This window comes from Euleptes europaea, chromosome 2 (genome assembly GCF_029931775.1).
Source record: "Euleptes europaea isolate rEulEur1 chromosome 2, rEulEur1.hap1, whole genome shotgun sequence".
NCBI lineage: Eukaryota > Metazoa > Chordata > Lepidosauria > Squamata > Sphaerodactylidae > Euleptes > Euleptes europaea.
Window position 1 is genome coordinate 131,638,039 of NC_079313.1, and position 19,957 is coordinate 131,657,995.

Genomic DNA, 19,957 nt, shown 5'->3' on the forward strand with positions numbered 1-19,957 from the left:
CTTGTTCACATTTTCTCACAGAAAGGGAATCCGTTGTGCTCCTATTCCACTTCACAAGCAGTAAGAGCTCATGGATTTCTGCTGTTTAGCTATGTGGTCGAGAGATATTTGAAGGTTTTAAATACCCCAAGTTTCAGGAAGGGCTAGGTTGCTTAAGGCACAAGACCAAAAGTGGTATGATTTTATATTCCTTATACACATGTTGCATAATGCTCCCCTTTACATTTGGGACTGTAGAGTAATCAGGATTGTAAAGTGGCTTGTAACTAGCCACGCAGTTCCAAAGATTTAAGGGCACTTAGGATTCCTCGAGAGAGGGCAGAGATTTCTGCCAATTCCAATGAATCTTCTGATCAGTAGACACCCCCCTATCCCAGGAATAGCATGTGGTACAAAGTGAAGTTCCACAGTTGGGGGGTGGGGAAAAAGCAGAAATTGCTGCTCTTCTTAGGAAAACGTAAATGCCTTTAAATCTTCATGTGGTTGTGTGGTTGGATACTGGCCAGTTCCCCCAAGTTTCATGTCTATTTTTTTTAACGTACATTATTCACAGTCCACCTTTTTCACTTTTTCAAGGTGAATTACACAGTGCAAGTCAGCAGAATGAGACATGCAATAAGCAATGTAATAGGATTAGGATTGCAGAAATCTGAAACCAAGCAGAATAAAGTGCATGACGAAATCTTGCATGGTACTTCAATTGAAGTAGTTGAGCAAAGTGAACGCAGTCTTAGATGAGTCTGTGCTCTGCAGGGCGTAAGGTGGCATTCAAGCAGCCCAGTCATAGAAGTAATCGAAGTGCCCTGTCCTGGATGGCCCAGGCTAGCCCGATCTCAGAAGCTAAGCAGGGTTGGCCCTGGTTAGTATTTGGAGGGGAGACCATGAAGGAATTCCAGGGTCACTGTGCAAAGGAAGCAAGGGCAAACCACCTCTGTCAGTATCCTGCCTCAAAACCCCTACAGGGTTGCACTAAGTCAGCTGCAACTTGATAGCGCTTTCCGCCACCACCAATCATAGAAATATACTTTACGCGCAGTCCTTAGCCTATTACTTTTCAATCAACATGGATTCATTGATTACAATAATGCACATTACAAGATTAAGCATGCAGATTACAGCATGCTTGGACTTCAGTTCCACAAAACTAAGGGGATCCGTCAGTACATTTCCAGTAATAGAAGGGTAACCCCCTCTCCCCCAACTGCCCAGTCTCCCAGGAGCAGCAGCAAGATGAAAAAGTCCCATTCTGCTGAAGGAAACCTTTTCCACTTGATCCAATCCAATGTCTCCTAAATTGCTAGAGAATTTTACAAAGATCAATCCTTTTTAGCATTTTTGTTTTCCTTTTTTCTTTCGCGAGAAAAACCCTTTTACATTGTCAGTTGGTCCAAAGTTATTTTTCTTTACAAAAAGCTCTATGTTACATTGCAATTACTGCTTGATTAATGGTTCAATATGCAGGTGTTTTTTTTTTAACTAAACTTTTGAAAATCTGACCCTTTTTAGAACATTTAATTTTATCTGCGCAAATATGTCTCCCCATAACATTCATCAGTCCATGGGTTGTCAATGGAAAATTTCTTTCCAATTCCTTACAGTCTGCCGGCAGGCATTCAATTAAGCACACAAGGCTGGAGAGTCCCCTTTCCAAGATTTCCCCACTGGGATTTTTTTTCCCCTACAGCCAGCAGCACTCATCTATAATTTCTATTTCGTGGCATCATGAAATTCTGTCAAATTGCACAGCCCGAATTAAAGTCTACATGATCATCACTCTTTCAGAGTCAGCCATTAGCAGATTCCTTAGCTCTGTTACAGAGAATTTTCCTAACAAGGCCCACAATATCCCCAGAGTTCATGGCTTTTGACCATGAACAAAACCACCATGAAACCACCCCTTTCCTCAAACACAGCCCAATAACTCTGCATTGACAGCCTTTTTCTATAGTTGATGCCAACAGTATCATACCGTCCAATAACGATGGGCCAAACATTCCATGGTGCTAGACGAAAAAGAGTTGGTTTTTATATGCCGACTTTCTCTACCACTAAAGGGAGAATCAAACTGGCTTACAATCACCTTCCCTTTCCCACAAAGACACCCTGAGGGAGGTGGGGCTGAGAGAGCTGTGACTAGCCCAAGGCCACCCAGCTGGCTTCATTTGTAGGCGTGTGGAAACAAATCCAGTTCACCAATTAGCCTTCGCCGCTCATGTGGAGTGGGGAACCAAACCCGGTTCTCCAGATCAGAGTCCACCAGTCCAAACCACTGCTCTTAAATGCTACCATATACACAAATAACCTCATTGTGGATAGCAATTGGACTTTCATTGCTATGGAATATGTTACTGTGGTTTTGCTCTGGAGTGCCAAATATAAAGCCAAATGCCTGGCGTTACTGTAAGCTGTAGCCTAGCAAAGTTATGGAGTGGCAAGAACCAACATACAATATGCAGGGCTCCCGAATGTTATGCCCACCTTCTAGAGTGCTGAGATGGTTTCAGCCTTTTGGAGAAATCTTCACATGGAGACCAGGTCTCCCTCATTTCTAGAGAGTGGCATATCTATTCCTAAGAGGTAATGATCCAAGCCCTGCAGTAACAACTAGCAGACTGTAGCTACATTCCCAAACTTGGTTCCAGCACCATACCGAGATTACCAAAATTGGTTTAACAATTCAAGCCATCATGATTACAAATATGATTTCAAATGTAATAGTAGTGTTTGCTACAAGTTTTAGTCTACAGGCGTCCAGGACGCCTGACTTAAAGGGGTTCTTCACAACTCTTGTCTCTTATTACAAATCCTTCACTACAAACCTGTAAAGGCACAACCACTTCCCACCTTCAGTGCGCTGTGGTTGGGTTACTTAATCTGTTTCAATAGCTCTCTTGTATGTGCCTAATTAAGTCTGACTTGAGATCATACACTTGAATTATTTACTTGGCTCATGGAAAATATGCAAATTCATTACTTTATACAGTAAAAGTCTCCAAGTAGATACAGATGTCTTGTTTGAATGGAAAGATAACAAGCCAGGTGTTTGTGGACAAGGCAAAGCTTTCTACTTGAGACGTAACCAATACCACTTTAAAAATAACATTCTAGTTCAGGGGTGTCAAACTGAATTGTTACGAGGGCCAGATATGTCCCTTGGTCAGGCCAGGTCTTGCCAACCCAGATCAAGAGTGGGGATGGCTACCTCGGCTGGCCGGATCAGAGCTCTCAAGGGGCTGGATCCAGCCCTCGGGCCTTGTTTGACACTCCTGTTCTCATTGGAACGAGGAATGGTTCTCATTACCTTTGTGGCAGAGCTGTCACTGTGACTGATCATGCTAACTTCAAACTGTTCGGACGGTTGTGTATGAACGAGAATTCACATGGAATGAGTGTTTCAACCACATCAGCACATTCACACAACACCTGGCAATACAGTTAGAAAGATCACCCTGCTCCATGAAACAGCTTCTCGTACACAGCTGCCCATGCAGATTGGAGACCATGGAATGAAGCCTGGGGATGGCAACCATGGTGCAAAACAGGAGCTGAATCTCAGACCAATATCTTTTTCAAGGTTCATAACTCCTTTTCAACCTGCTTGAGCTCACGAAAATCCTCAGTAACCACCTCAGTGGTTGGAATGGGGCAGTAAAAGCCCACTGTTCTAAGTGAAGAGCGTGTTGAGAAAATGGGTTTGGTGCTTTCCTAACTTGTCTAAGGTGCACAAGGGGCTGTCACATACCCTTAAAATTTTTCTAAAGAATCAATTTCTGCAGGGCCTCAAGATTTGCACCATTAGTTAGATCAATTCGCAGTCGGTGGTTTGTGGGAGTCTTGCCAGTATGTTCATTGTCTGAGGGGGCTTGGAGTGTAAGGTCACGCAGCAGATGAGAAACCTCCACAGACCTGATTTTCAACTTCTGCTGGTCTCAAGGGAGAAATTAGCACTCCACGGCGGCGAGAATGTTGTTCTCATCCCCCGACCCTCACCACAAAGCACATTTATTGCCCTCAGTTCATCTTTGCCTTTGCTATACTAAGAAAGTGAAATGCAAGGCTGCCTAACTGATCAGCACCAATGCTGCAGCCCTTAGGCGGCAGATCTTACTAACACCTCCTGTAACACTTTGGACTACAATTCTGCCTAATTAAATAAGGCATCAGTCAGATCAGATGGGGGTGTGATGGGAATCAGCTCCACCACCTTTTTTGCACCATAATATGCTTTTCTTCTTTCATTTTTGAACCTCAAGGAATCAGTGGCAGATTAAATGTTCACCGAATTGGAAAGCAAGGGAATTCCTGCAGGAATGACTGACCCCTGGGGCCCAAAAAAAACAACAAGAACACTGAAGCCCTGTATCTTCATAACACAAAAGATGGGCTTGAATTCTTGCAGGAAGAATGTTTGGAAACTACGAAAGTCAGCCCATTTTGTATGGCTGAAAGGTAGTAAAAGACATGCAGGTGTGGTAGACGTTTCACAAGACTACTTACCATAAATTGTAACTCTTCAAGTGTTGCTGCGGCATGGTGACACTGCTGGGAAATGCACGCAACACTGCGGAGCACCAGAAGCTCCTAGAAGAGGAATATCCTGGAAGGGCACCACCCTCTTGTGGCCCTGAACATTCGGTTCACAGAAATGTTAAAAGTCTGCCTCAATTACTGTGTGTGTTTCTGGCTGAAGGGAAAGTTCCCGTCTTTGTATTCTGCAAAGCAATTTCCACCCACCCCCCTTTTAAGCCTCGCAAAGGAGACTGAGATAAAAATGCTCTTTGTGATACAGACTGATAAAACTATAACGTTCAGCCATGAACCTGGATAGATGTGAGGCGCTGCGCGAGGAACTTTTATCGAGACGTGACCACCGCGTCTTGGCGGGGGCAGGTAAGAATGCCCTCCCCCTCAGTTGTTTTTCTTCCTCTGAGTCATCCAAGATGGCACCAATTGTGAACGGGGCATCCAACAGGAGAAGCATAGCGCTGAAGGCCTAGGAAACATTCCCACCCCACACCAGATGAGCAGGTGACCCTGCATCTGAGACACCTTCTCCTGCAATATACGACGCAGCCCACTTGCTTAAGTCTTCGTGGAGAGGTCTTGAAAACGTAGCTCCATGGAGGGCATCTTCAGCTCCCGTCCACTGCTTTAGGGCACAGCAAGGAGCCACCAGCAGTCAGGATGTGCACCATTGCCTCTGAGACTGGAGAGGCGCAATACCAGCACAGATGACCCTTTTTATTGGGGGAGGGGGAGAGAGTTCTAATTAGATGCTCAAGACATTTTAAGGAAATATTCATTAAAAATATGACCAGTATCATACCAAGTAGCAATCACTCTTCCATCATACACAGAATCTGATTAATAAAGGGGTGGTTCACATGAAGCAGCATGTTGGAATCAGACTGTACAGGCAAACTGTACTAGGGCTACACATTCCCATGTTTCTATTCACACAGGGGGCCCATTGAGAACATCTCTGAGAGGGTCAACTATGATGGGTGGCCGTGTTTGTCTGTGATAGAAAAGAACAAAAGTCCAATAGCACCTTAAAACACTAACAAAATTTCTGGCAGGATAAGAGCTTTCGTGAGTCAAGGAAGTGAGCTGTGACTCATGAAAGCTCACCCTGCCAGAAATTTTGTTAAGTCTATAAGGTGCTACTGAACTCTTGTTCTTTTCTAGTGTAAATTATGTGAGAAAACAGTCTTTCTAACCGGGACTATGCCTGAATTTCTGCTTATCCCCCCCACCGCCGCAACTATTTTTCCCCCTACCCACTCCATGATAAAATGTCCTAGTGCTCTAGAATGCGACACATTTTTGCTCAGATAAGAACAAAAGACAGACTTATCAAAGAATATGGTCAGAGAAGTTATCTGTTCCACTATCAGCACTAATATTTCTCACTTTGCAAATTCTCATCTGAGCAAGCACGGTGTGTTCAGGAAACACCACCTGCTTTTTAGGAAGGGGGAACAAATGTCATTCTTGCTCCTTCATTTACTCACCAGCTAATTTCAAATATTATTTTTACTTTGTGTAATAGAAAACTGGACCCACATCATGACAAGTATGTCTGGGGGGGGGGGGGGGAGAGAAGCTTATCATCAGCATTTGTAGCTTAAACCATCACAAAATCAGCCCAGAGCTGCTGTGGTCAATTCTGAAGCCAACGTAGTGATGCAAAAAGTACCCTGCATTTTAAAGCTTACTGGCCTATCCTTGAAGACTAGCCCTGACTCAGGATATATACACAATGAAGTTGCATGGTACCATTGGCCATTATATAGCACTTTTTGGCTTCTGTTGAAAAAAATAATTGAGATGCTTTCTGAGGACTCCTATCATCGAATAACAAATGTGTTTTATGTTTTCATTAAATTATTTTATATAGTATTTTCACTGCTGTTTTAACGTTCAAACGGTTTCATTTTCGCCAACTTAAGTACGCTCTCTAGGTGGAGGCATAAAAATGTTTTAAATAAATATCCTTACCTCTAATTTTATTATCTTTTTTACCAGTCTAATTTTTCTACTACCAAATACATTTTCATTCCCCAACTACCCATATACATCTAGATGTTACTTGGGGGAAAGCCACACGTAAGCAATGTTTTACAGTCAGAAGCACAACAAATGCTTATACTGTAACCTTTTAAATTCCTCTTTTGTTGTATAGGGCAAACACTTGGTATATTGAAAGTAAATACTGATTTTCAATCAAGACAGAGCATCAGGACAAGAGAAATTAATAAGTTTTATCTCTGTCCAGTTGGTGGCACTATGTTCACTCTCAGAAACAACTGGTTAGTTTTGTAACACATTTCTGGTACTCTTTTGAATCATTTTGTAGAATTATTGGGATTTTTCTGTGCCACATCTCTCCTTTGACTATGTGTGTCCCAAAGCTTTCTCAGGGATGAGAAAGAATGTATGAAATAACTGAAGAATCACATAGTATCTAAACCAGGGGTATCGAAAGTTGTTATGAGGGCTGGATATGACATCACTTGGTTGGGCTGGGCTCGCCAGCCCAGATCGGGCTGGGTGGGGTGGCTGCCTTGGCTGGCCTGATAAGAGCTCTCAAGGGGCCAGATTTGGCCTCCGGCCTTATGTTTGACACCCCTGATTTAAATAAAATAGAATCCTGCCCAGATCACTAATGATCTACCTTAGAGTCTGCAGTTGAAATGTTAACACAGACTACAGATATATCTGATCTCAGAAACATGGTTTAGTGGCTGAATTTGTTTAAACTGCGTATCCAGGAGCATCTTTTAAGATTTGGAAATTTGGCATTCTCCATCCCACTACTCCTGTAAAGTATGACTTTATGCACTTGTTAACTATAGGCTAAGTAAATGAATGCAAGCAATGTGGTGGAGAAACTAGATTGCTCAAGAAGCAAATTTGGTGGCCAGCTCTAGGAAAATCATCTCTGCCTTACAGGCTGGTTATGCAGATTAAACTGGGAACCCAGCGTATATGTATATCTGTGGTGGCTCAGCCAGCTTGCCCGAGATGATCAGGAAGGTTCATTTCACAGAAATGTGCAAAATAGAAATTTCTAGGAGGGCATTTCTTTCAAAGGGTTTAAAACTGTAGTATAATGGAACAGCTCTGGAGGTGGCTTTGATAAGGGATTAGGATGGTAGCCTATCACAATGCTTACTCTGTCACTTTGCCTTCGCTACACTGTCCTCTATGTCATGGTATGTCATGTCTCAGGTTTTTTTTTTGCATTGTTTCCAATTCTGTAACCCTAGTCCGTGGGATACAATCTCAAAGAGAAATGTAAACTCGAATGGTTGAGCAGTCACCGGTCCATTACAAGAAGTGACCGGAACACTTGGCAGTGGTGGGGAAACCAGAACCGAGTTGCTTTTCTTATGTACACAGATACTGCCCCCGCAAATTGGTGATCCAGATCCGGACCTGTCAATTGCCCAGCTTGTCCTAAAGCCGTCTTTTTAAAAAAAGAATTAAGTTCGTGATTAAATAACATTGGGAAGTGAACAGCAAGGTCGTTGGCCACTCCAAAAGGGTATAGTGCTAAGCTACCGCTTCTCTTTTTAGAGCCAGCTGATCAGCCACCTATGCTGATCACACAGGGGGCTTCATGTTTTTGTTTTTTTTGTTTCTTTGCATTGTTCCCAATTCTGTAACCCTAGTCCTACGCATTGTTTACTGGATGTCTGTGGACAACCGTCTTTATGCTTATTCTCCTCCCACAGTCTGCTCTGCCCGGAGCACTACACATCACTCCCAAGATTCTCCTGTTCTCTTCCATTTCAGTGTCTCCCAGGGGCATAGGATTATCCTTGGCGTTGGTTTCAAGCGCAAAGCATTCTACAGGATGCAGCCTGTAGTAACTCAGCAGAACTGAGCGGATCAGACTGTGCGCCGTTCTAGAATAACTTAAATGCTTTTTGAAAGGGAGACCTGGTGCAGCCCATAAGTCTAACGTCTCATTGACATGACAGTGGAGCTAAAGATTTCTCAGGAAAATGAACAACGATACGGAGGCAACTAGAGTGCAGGGACTATTGCATCAGCTCTGCACCGTCGGTACCCACCCCTGGTAGCGAGCCAAGAAAGGAGTCATTTTAGACGCTTGTGAAGAAATCAAAGAGATACAAAAATCAATTGGGGTTCAGAATATAGTACTATGTGTCTAATCCAAAATAAGAACACCTTGGCAGTAGAGTTTACCCCACTCTACAATATTGTTGGGTCTGTCAGAGAGGGGGCATGAACAAGAGAATCCCACGGACGTGTCAGATCCAGCGCTACGCCTTCAGACGATGATCGCTCACAACGGCCCACAGAGCACCAGGACTAAGCCGTTAATTTAGTAACACAGATCTGAACTCAAATAGGAGATCTAAGAATTTATATTTAGTAGTTTTAGCAGCAATACAAAAAAAATTCAAGACATCCGTAAGACTTACCTTGATGGCGGTGCCTTCTTGAGAAGCTGAAACCTCTTCACTAAATGCAAAGTGAACTGAGTATTGTCCATTTTTAAGCACAACAGCAGAAGCAACAAAAACAATCTTAACACTCTCCTATCCAATTAGGGTATTTTAGAAAAATGTTCACTTAGTTTTGGTGTTAAACCTGCTAACATACAGCTTATATGAAAATTACATTGTTGAAATCAACTCTCTCGACAGTCTCTTTTCCTGCCAAGTAAACTATAAGTTACCTGGTTCATTTTTTTCAGGTCATACAACTGATATCATACGACTGATGTGTTTTGTAAGTAAATGTACTCTTCTCGAGTTAATTCAGTTGTATTTTTGATCTTACTGTGTAAACAGAATTACCAACATTTTTATCAAGAAAGCATTACGTTGCTTTGATACACTGGGCCATCTCAGAAGCGAGATATCATTTTTTAAAAAAAACCTCACTGGGTTGTTGTGAGGATAAAACAGAGGGCAAAACAACGTTGTAAGCTCCTCTGGGGGCGAAAGTGAGATATAAATGAAATAAATGTATAGGTAGATAACTGTTAATCATGTTTGCATGGATGACAGAGAGTGAATGAAACAGACAGCGAAAACTATCACTGGTTTTAAATCAAAGCATTTGGACCTTTAACATGTTTCAGAGGAGGTTCTGACCCCCCCCCCATAAATCACCCATCCCCCACTCCTGCAAGATCCATTTGTGTGCGTGCCACACCCAAAAAATGAAGGCGGGCAGAAAAGGGTTCTCAGTAGTTTCTCATCAGCCTTGCAACTCCACTCCTCCAGACGTTCACCAAAGCCATCTTCTCGCAGTCATGTAAGATGTATTCATCGTTATAAGCATTTGCAATTTTGTGGACAGTTGGTGAAGTTACTTTAGTGGTAAGAAGAGTTTTACCTTTTCTAAAGGATGCCTGCCCAGAGCCTTATATCAGGCCTTGCAGATAGAAAATTAAAATTAGGTTCAAGAAATCAATTACCTTCCACTGTGCAATATATGGAAAAGCAAATCTTACAAACTAGAACACTGTTTAAGTGGAAACGGTGAAAAAGTCCTACAAGAACGAAGACTTTTGAAACTGCAAAGCATTTACTTACCTTTGTAAGCTAACAAGATGCCAAGGATTTTTCTTCAAATACTGCAAAATTATAATATTATAAGGTGATATGCCTCCATGACTGCCTACATGGCATACAACTTATAACATATTTTTTAAAAAGAGAGAAAACAAGCATCCTCATACTTAAGCCAGTTGCTTGGAAAGAGGATATATTCCCTAAAATTGACAGCTAAACCCTGTGGAAGAGCCCCGTGGCGCGGAGTGGTAAGCTGCAGTACTACAGTCAACAGCTCTGTTCACTACCTGAGTTCGATCCCGACGGGAGTCAGTTTCAGGTAGCCGGCTCAAGGTTGGCTCAGCCTTCCATCCTTCTGAGATCGGTAAAATGAGTACCCAGCTTGCTGGGGGGTAAAGTGTAGATGACTGAGAAAGGCAATGGCAAACCACCCCATAAACATAGTCTGCCTAGGAAACGTCGGGATGTGACGTCACCCCATGGGTCAGTAATGACCTAGTGCTTGCACAGGGGGACTACCTTAACTTTTTTAAACCCTGTGTGTTTGTGCGTGTTTGTAAATTATTCAAAATCATCTGGAAACCTTTGTGTGTTGGCGCTCCCCAATCCCAAATGCAAAGGTGGAAAGGGATCAAAATTAAAGTGAGTGTAACAGTTACTTTGTACATTACATAACCTTAGGAAACGAGTAGATATCATTACCTACAGTACTTACCTATATAGATATTAACTATGGAGCGTATTCTATGAGTTAGCCTGCTCTTATACACCTGTAAAAGTCATTTGTATACACAACCTGTGAATAAATCCCAAGTTGCCAATAAAATGTATGAGCCTCAAAATGCTTGAGAGGTAGCATGTGCAATCTTTGAAGATGGGGAGGAGGTGAGGGAATATTTAAAAGCCCCTTCTAACTTTGCAAGAGTCAAAAAGCGGGAAAGGTGACCAAGGAAAAGGTAAATGACTGCAGAGGAAGATCCCTAGGAGATACATACATTTGAACAACAGTGATGATGAAATGGCAGGAGTCCTTTCTGGCTTTACTGCATTATAATTATGATCGCTTGCCCAGGACGGAGTGCTGCTTTCTGAGGCTGGCTCTTTAGCAACTGTCTGAGTATTTGCTTCGGTCTTAAAGGCAGTCACCAACATCTTCTTTGTGGCCATCTCTCTTTTTTCAGGAACTGGTCTCTTCAGCATGGAGGGAGGTTTGGTGCCTGCCTGTGTAATCAGCAGAACCTGAATCACTAAGCATTGCAATTATAATGTTGGGTCAAGTATTTACAAAGTACTACAAACATCTCATGCAACGAAACAAAGTTTTACTGCTCTGGACCAAAAGTACAGAGCTGAACACTAAAAATGTATTGTTACATATAAAAAGGGAAAGGGAAATTGGGGACTTTTTATCCATCAAAAGCAGGGTTTAGATTTGAAGCCATGATTGATCTGCATTTCTGAAAATGGGAACCAAGTGCCCAACCTCCACACTCTGAGCAAAAACCAGCACCTTGATTATGCCCGTTTCTGGGCTGGTCTAGAATCCCAAGACCAACAGCACACTAATGCTGCCCATAACAATACCATTGTGCCATCTAAAAACACAGGACCTGTTCTTGCTATTTTTTTAAAAGACTCACCATCAGAGAAAGCTATTTCAACTGAATTTGTGTGCGATGACTCAGCTACAATCCTAAGGACTTTTCCATTCAGATGTGTGTGTTTGCCATTTACAGTGCAGCAGGGATAGACAAATACTTCCCATAAATGCAAGATGAAATATCCCGGTCAGAGAGAACTATCCCGGTCAGAGAGAACTAAACAGCAGCTGAGAATGAGTTATGAACCACAAAGTTCTTGGGCCAAACCTCTCCTCTGCCATGAACTGAACAGGTAGCCTTGGGTCAGCTGCCACCTCCTAGCCTCAGTTCCACCCACCTGCCCCCAGCAATGTGGGAATAATACAGATCTACCTTACAATGTTCATTTAAAGATTACTGAAATGGCTAAAGTTCTTTAAAAGTCAAACCATAGCAATGGCTGTACCATCACCGAAAACGAGCTTTCATGTTCAAAGGGTTGAAATTAAATCAAAAGGGTTTCCAGCTAAACATCAGGAAAAAGCTTTCTGACAGAGAGGTTCCTCAGTGGAATAGGCTTCCTCGGGAGGTGGTGGGCTCTCCTCCTTTGGAGGTTTTAAAGCAGATGCTAGATGGCCATCTGTCAGCAATGCTGATTCTGTGAACTTAGGCAGATCATGAGAGGGAGAGCAGGAAGGGTTGTGTCAGTGCTTGGCTCTTGTGGCCGTTTCTTACATGCCCAGAGTAATACCAATCGCCACTTTGGGGTCAGGAAGCATTTTTCCTCTAGACCAGATTGGCCAGGGATTCTGGAAGGCTTTTGGTTGCCATCTTCTGGGCATGGAGTAGGGGTCACTGGGGGTGTGGGAGGAAGTTGTGAATTTCCTGCATTGTGCAGGAGGTTGGACTAGATGACCCTGGTAGTCCCTTCCAACTTTATGATTCTACGGCAGTATACTTCTGAACACCAGGTTGGGGGAGGGGGAAGAAATGGCAAGGATGGGCTGCAATCTTCATGTCCAGCTTGTGAGCTTCCTTCTGGGTGTCCGATGTTAGAAACATGACACTGGATTAGAGGGACCCCTGGCTGGACCCAGAAGGACCACTCTTTTTGTTTGTTTTTATATGAAGAGCTTTGAACATTCCAAATTGCTAAATAATACTATTATTATAAATTCGACTCAAGCTTGCTCCGTGGAAAATACAAGTCCACTAAAGCCTGCCGAAGAGCCAAGAGTTTTCTTCCAGTTACTGCGATGCTACAAGAAGGCAATTGTCTGGTTCAGCGTTAACTGCCCACAAGATATGCCAGAGTTTCAGTTGGAGGCTCTCTGCAGGACACCTGAAATTCAAATGTGCATTATTCATGACCACAGTGACAGCAGGGCTAGAGCCTTCATGCAAGAGATGGAACTCTGGACACACTGGCACTGTGCACCAACATGGAGTTAGGGGGAGGGGCTGTGGCTCAGTGGTAGAGCATCTGCTTGGCATGCAGAAGGTGCCAGGTCCAATCCCTGGCATCTCCAGTTAAAGGGACTAGGCAAGTAGGTGATGGGAAATACCTCTGCCTGAGACCCTGGAGAGCCACTGCCAGTCTGAGTAGACAATACTGACTTTGATGAACCAAGGAACTGATTCAGTATAAGGCAGCTTCATTATGTCCCGTGTATGGAACACAGTGAATCTTTGTATTTACCAAAGTCTGAATATGGTTATTTTCTAAGTTCAGATACTGAGGTTTAATAGAATGTTCCATTTTTGCATTACTTACTAGAAGGGGCAGTACTTGGTACTCAAAGATATGGACACTTATTTGGGAAGTTCTGCCGTTTTGTAAAGAAGCTATTATCAAGAGGTGTACTGATACCAGGTAGTTAAAATCCAAAGGAAAACTCTCAGTACACAGCCACTACACACTAAATGTATACTATTTTACCAATATATTTGTTTGCTTAGCAATACCATATAACCATCAACATATACAGAAGAACTTGGTAGTTACAATTCTGCATAAATATAGAACTTGTTTAGCAAGATTTTCAATACAAATGTGTGCTTAAACAATAGTTCAACATTCATTAATTACTAGAATCCCCCAGGAAAGTGTCTATGCGTCCGGCAGTAAATATAATTGCAATGGTAGAAGCTTAGGATTGCAATAGAAGATGCTCTCAATGCCGCGGTCTGCCGGTATGTAGTTGAGTGCACACAGTACCGGGTCAGCTGATCGCTGCTGACCAATCAGGTTGCTAGAATCTCGTTACTACAAGAAAAGCGAGCATAACCACTTGCCAATGATGCTGTGTGTTGCCATATGATATCAAAACACAGAAAACACTAATTGATGTTACAAGATTCCGGTTATTTCTTGTTTTGCATTGAGGTTTGCTTCATCAGACTGTGTAGTTATTTCTGGCTGCAATCTTGCAGCTCATAAGAATGCTAAGCAAACAAATATATTGGTAAAATGGTATACATTTAGTTTTGTAAAGAAGGGCAGATATCGATATGACCATTTCTGCATTAAGCTTGGATTAAGGTTAAGAATGTTACTAGAGAAATGTGGCTACTTACTATGAATCATGTGAGTGTACATATATGAGACATTCTTCAAGAATGTTTGCAGACCAGTTTGAAGAATGATTTGAAACTTTCGGGGTGCCAGCATATTGCACAATTTACTTTTCCAAAACATCTTCTATGCACGAAGAAAGCTATTTGCTTCCAAACTCATGTAGACTTACCAGAGGCTGAGGCTTCGGGGCAACAAATCGTTCGACTTTCACTCTTGTCTTCTCTTTTGGTTTCTGCTCTTTGCTTTCGCTCATTAACTTCATGGTGGCTGTGGCGTGTTTGATAATGCACTCGTGTCCACAATACACAGAACCTGGCTGAGCCACGTTAGAACAGCCAGGCCCAATGCAACTGGCTGCTTCAGGCTCTTCAACTACCTGAAAGACAACACAAGAAGTTGACAGAGATGTTGATGTGGTAAACGGGGGTTCGTGGGGGGAGAGAGAGACCTGAGATCGCTATTTCAAGAAAACAGTTTATTTGCAGCTGCTGACTCAGAGGCCCTAATGGGCAGAAATCTCTGAGTCCCGATTGTACTGAGGGAGAGATATTTATCCAAATTCAAGATGTGACAACCCATCAACATTCAGGGTAAAGCTGATAAGCACTACAGACATAGAGGCGGCAGTAGAGTAACAGTTTCACCCAGTTCTTGTTATGGTTTACTGTAACCCTCTGTGACTCTTGCCCCAGTTACTAGCTCACAGACACACAGAGATATCCTGCCCAGCAACAAGCTATTCCCTTGCTGTCCTAATACATTTACAGAAAGGAAAAGAGATTATTACCAATTGCTAAATCAGTGGATCTTCCATATTCAGGGGAAGTCTACCTTGTTGTCTCAATGTTGAAAATCATTTTAAACTCTACAATGCTGGGAAAGTGTAAACGGCTGTGCTGAACACCAAGCTTTGTTATTTTGGCCACCTGGCAAGATTCGGTCATGTTTTGAAAAATGTTGTCTCTTAACAGCTTGCTCCCACTTTGGCGCTTAAAAAAAAGTGGTTGTGCCCAAGCGCTTTAGAACATTTTTATGGAGTATATTAAGGAGGGAAGGGAGAGTCAAAGCACATGCAGAATCCAAAGTGATTACACCCAGCAGATTCCACATGCTTGAATTTCCAAGATTTGTCACAAGATTTCCATCTGCAACTCAGTAACACCATGCTCTGCATTGCTCTCTTTTCTGTTCCCCGCACCCGAATCTTCTAAAGAAACTTCAACTAGAAGTTAAAAATTTTTTAATGCAGTGGCTGGCTACCTTCAGGAGCAAGAAGGTATCCCCTGAGGTTCTTTGTGCTAAAAGAAATCACCACCACTGAAAGTCGGGATTTGGGGGGTGCAACCCAATGTTTCTTCCACCATTATAGTAAAACCTGTAAGGAAACCAAAAGCCAGCATGTTTTCCAGAGATTCAAAAGCTCTTGTAGTAGATGTGATAACAGAAACCAAACAAATGATTCTCTGAAAGAACCAATTCATGGGTTTGTTATAAACTGATCATAAACCAACATTAACATGTATTCAAGCAAGTAATCTACATGGCTAAATAAGGTAATATATGACACAAGGCCTCCAAGAAGACAGAGAGGTACCTACCAATAGGGACCTCGTGCATCATCTGTAACAACTCTTTCTGCATAGTTCAAAAACCTTACATGAAATTACTGCCCGCATGAAATGTTATTCCACAAATCAGCATGGGTTCATCACACACAGATTAGCTTTAAACTAGCTTCTGGTGTAGACAAAGGAAAAGAGCTATGCCCTGCAAATTACAATTCTTTGAGAAAGAAAAAAATTGGAGCGACTACTTCAGGTAACAATTCAATCCTGTCTCGAGCTGGTCGTAGGGACTATATTGCTCCAGTCTTGTTCCAACTGCACTGGCTTCCAGTCTGTTTCCAGGCCCCAATTCAAGGTTCTGGTACTGATCTATATGGCCTGGGACCTGAATACCTTAAGAACCACCTACTTCTATATGAACCTACCCAATCTTCAAAGGCCCTGCTTTGGGTGCTCCTGCTATCTGAGGCTCGATGGGTAGTAACCCAAGACAGACCTTCTCAGTCAAGGCAACAAAATTATAGAATACCTTCCCCAGGGAGATTCATCCATTCCTTTTGTTCATTTATTTAATACATTTATTAGCCTTTTTTCCCGTATAGAGCTCAAGGCAGTTTTACAAATATAGATTAAAAATATAGAATAAAATAAATTGAAACATAAAACTAAAATTTAAAATCACTACCCAGAACTGATAACTAAACTTAACCAAATGCCGTCCTAAATAAAACCACCTTCACCTGCTTCCTAAAGACTGTCTTCCACCAGTGGGTGAAAACATCTCTGCTTTGTCTGGCATTCCCTTACCAAACCTCCTTGTTTGTTTTCAATTGCTGCTTTACATATATATGTACACTATTTTTAAAGTTTGCTTTTAATCCCTTTTAAATTACTGAGGGGCCTAATGTAATTTCACTTATTTATTATTAGACTTATATCCTGCCCTTACTCCCAGCCGAAGCCAGACTCAGGGCGGGTAACATCAACAGAACACCATAAAATACAATAAAAACAAAATTACCCCAGTTAAAATCAAGCAATCTCTAACTTGAAAACAGATGGCACTCTATTTCCAGCACACTGGGGCCCCTGACGGCCTGGAATAGCTATTAAGATCTTCCAGAATAAGCAAAAAGGGGAACAGGAAGGGAAGCCAGCTATGTCGGAAAACCATTGCTGTCCTCAACAGTAGGCCTGGCGGAACATCTCAGTCTTACAGACCCTGCGGAACTGTGTTATATCCCGCAGGGCCCTGGTCCCATTGCAGAGACAGTTCCACCAGGCCGGGGCTAGGGCCAAAAAACCCCTGGCCCTGGTTGAAGACTGCCAGACACTCTTCAGGCCGGGGACCACCAGCAAGTTGGTGTTTGCAGAAGGTAACTCTCTCTGCGGGGCATACCAGGAGAGACAGTCCCACTGATACAATGGTTGGAGAGGCGGGATACAAATGTTTTAAATAAAATAAAAGGGCTACGAGCCCTTAGATCAAGGTTTGCATTTGTGTCTGGATTAGCAACTGAAATGTTTGCTGTGTCTAGCAAATTTCAAATTAGTTCCTGATTACTTTTACTCTTGGGCCATTTATGCATGGCTGTTTCCTCGCGGTCAACCCGCTAACTACTTCAGGTATTTGGCTTTGATCATGCTTGCATTTTCCCACCATCAGAGGTCGCCTCCCCCCCACCCCCGCGTTTTCTGGTTGCTAGCTTAACACTAATCCAGAAAATACAGGCAAAATGCATGGGGAGAGCGAGGCGACCTCTGACGGTCAAAAAATGCAGGCAACAAGTTCTGCGCACACTAGATTGTCTCATAAGGGCCCGTTGAAAACCACTGACCTTATGCAAACGCAAGTTTCAGAGGAAGAGGAAATGCTCTCTGCGGCAGGAACTACCAAACACAAAGCTCATTCATAGGACTCAAGTCATTATGTGGTGTAGTGGTGAGTGTTGGACTAAGGCCTGAGAGATTCAGGTTCTAATGCCTGCTCTGCCATGAAGTTCAGTGGTGACATTAGGCCAGTCACTCTCAGTCTAACCTGCTCAACACATCTAGTTATGAAAATAAAATGGGGAAGGAAGAACTATGTACAAGCAAGATTAAGAACAGGAAGTGTGAGAGGATAAAGTGCAATTGAGACTATTGTTATTTATCTACTACAAAAGAACATTCCAGGTATATTCTAGCACCAGCTGCATATTTATACTCCCTGGAAAGGAACACACATAGGAGAGCCTATACACTGGCCATATGTGCAGCCCTACCATCTGCCATATTAGAAGAGTGATTTAAGAAGATCCCCAGGATGGAGAGACTTTGCCCGTGTAACACAGGGCAGCTGGAAACCATTGTGCATGTATTTTTTAGATGTCCCCTCTACAAGTCAGTCCACTTCAATATTATTTGACCCTTTGATTAAGGAAATGGGCTCTGGTGATGAGGGTGAATGGACCAAAAGGTTTCTGCTGGGAGACACCTTTCCAATTACCATCCAGGTTGCAAAATATTGTGCAGTAGCACTGAAGCTACATCACCTTAATGTACATCCTTAATCTGTGGAATTGTAAAATTGGGCAATTCCTAATTTTGTTGGCCTTGGTTGTAAACATCTACTCTGTATGGTCAGTTTCTGTTTTACCTGGCATACTAGCCACAAATAAAATTTATTTATTTATTATTACAAAAGAATTTTCCTTTAGAACATGGGTTCTCAACAAGGGGGGAATTCTCCCCGGGGGGGTTAGGGTTCCGCGGGGGGGGGGGAGATTGGGATCACTATGCAGCAAAGTGTTATTTCCTGTAGATTATGTACAATCTGTAAAATTGTAGTTTGTTTTTTTGAGTTAGACTATCTTGGGAAGGGGGGAATTATATTCTGAACAATGGTGAAAGGGGGGGATAGAGCAAAAAAGGTTGAGAACCACTGCTTTAGAATATGGAGCTGTTACCTGTTTACCAATCAAATACGGGAGAAAAAATCTGTATATCTCCAGCTTCCTTATTGGTCAGTTTTCACTCGTTTTATAAGATGCAAGGTAAATTGTAAAACATTCGGGTTTAGATTTTGACGTTCTATTAGTTACTTTAATATAAATGCCAGAACTTCCTGTTAATATCTAATGGGCTCTGTAAGAAACAGACTTCTGCATACAGAAGCCTGGGTAGAGATGAGCAAATAATTAAAAGACCGGCTTTCTAAAAAATAGATGAAGCATTAGAGAAGTGTAAAAGTTATTTGTCTTATTGGCTAACACTAATAAAGACTACACTAGTGGATACACTGTGTTTAACTACTAGTTAGAACTAGAGTTTCAAAATTTATATAGAGGACTGTGCATATTATGGGTGGAGTTTGCAACATCCGTCTTCCCCGCTTTCCCCTGAAGCATCCTCCATGACCCCTGAAAAGCCAATGTGTGTGTTAAGTGCCGTCAAGTCGCTTCCGAATCAATGTCCTATCTTTGGCAGCCTTGCTCATATCTTGCAAATTGAGGGCTGTGGCTACCTTTATTGAGTCAATCCATCTCTTGTTGGGTCTTCCTCTTTTCCTGCTGCCCTCAACTTTTCCTAGGATGATTGTCTTTTCCAGTGACTCTTGTCTTCTCATAATGTGACCAAAATACGATAGCCTCAGTTTAGTCATTTTAGCTTCTAGGGTCAGTTCAGGCTTGATTTTATCTATAATCCACTGATTTGTTTGGCAGTCCATGGTATCCGTAACACTCTCCTCCAACACCACATTTCAGAGGAATCTACTTCCGATCAGCTTTTTCAATGCCAATGGCTAAATCAGGCCAATGCCAAGGGCTAAATCAAGGGTGTCAAACATAAGGCCCGTGGGCCAGAGACGGCCCCTTCAGAGCTCTTATCTGGCCCGTGAGGCAGCCACCCATCCCCCCATCTCGATCTGGGCTGGTGAGGCATGGCCCGGCCCGACCAGGTGACATTTACGTCATATCCGGCCCTCGTAACAATTGAATTCAACACCCCTGGGCAAAATCCTTATGGAGAAAAGATGATGCAAGGGGAGAGGAGGCTGCCATGAAAGTGGGGAACTGGGCCAAATTGCTCCCCTGCCCTCTTGCAGTATTAGTGGAGAGCCCTAATATTGTGTGTATGGGGGGGGGGGAGCAAATTCACTCTTCTCGCTGGGGGATGTTAAGAGAAGGGAGAAGA

At 42.7% G+C, this 19,957-nt stretch overlaps 1 protein-coding gene across 1 annotated transcript in view; it reads right to left on the reverse strand.

Moving 5' to 3' along the window:
- DIDO1 (death inducer-obliterator 1) overlaps nt 1-19,957 on the reverse strand; it is a 60,718-nt gene that overhangs the window by 33,605 nt on the left and 7,156 nt on the right. Inside the window, exons 6-8 of the mRNA XM_056844497.1 lie at nt 14,386-14,592; nt 11,054-11,279; nt 9,127-9,129 (exon numbers count right to left, since the gene is read on the reverse strand). Of these exons, the coding sequence (XP_056700475.1) occupies nt 9,127-9,129; nt 11,054-11,279; nt 14,386-14,592 (436 nt within the window). The remainder of the gene's footprint in view (nt 1-9,126; nt 9,130-11,053; nt 11,280-14,385; nt 14,593-19,957) is intronic.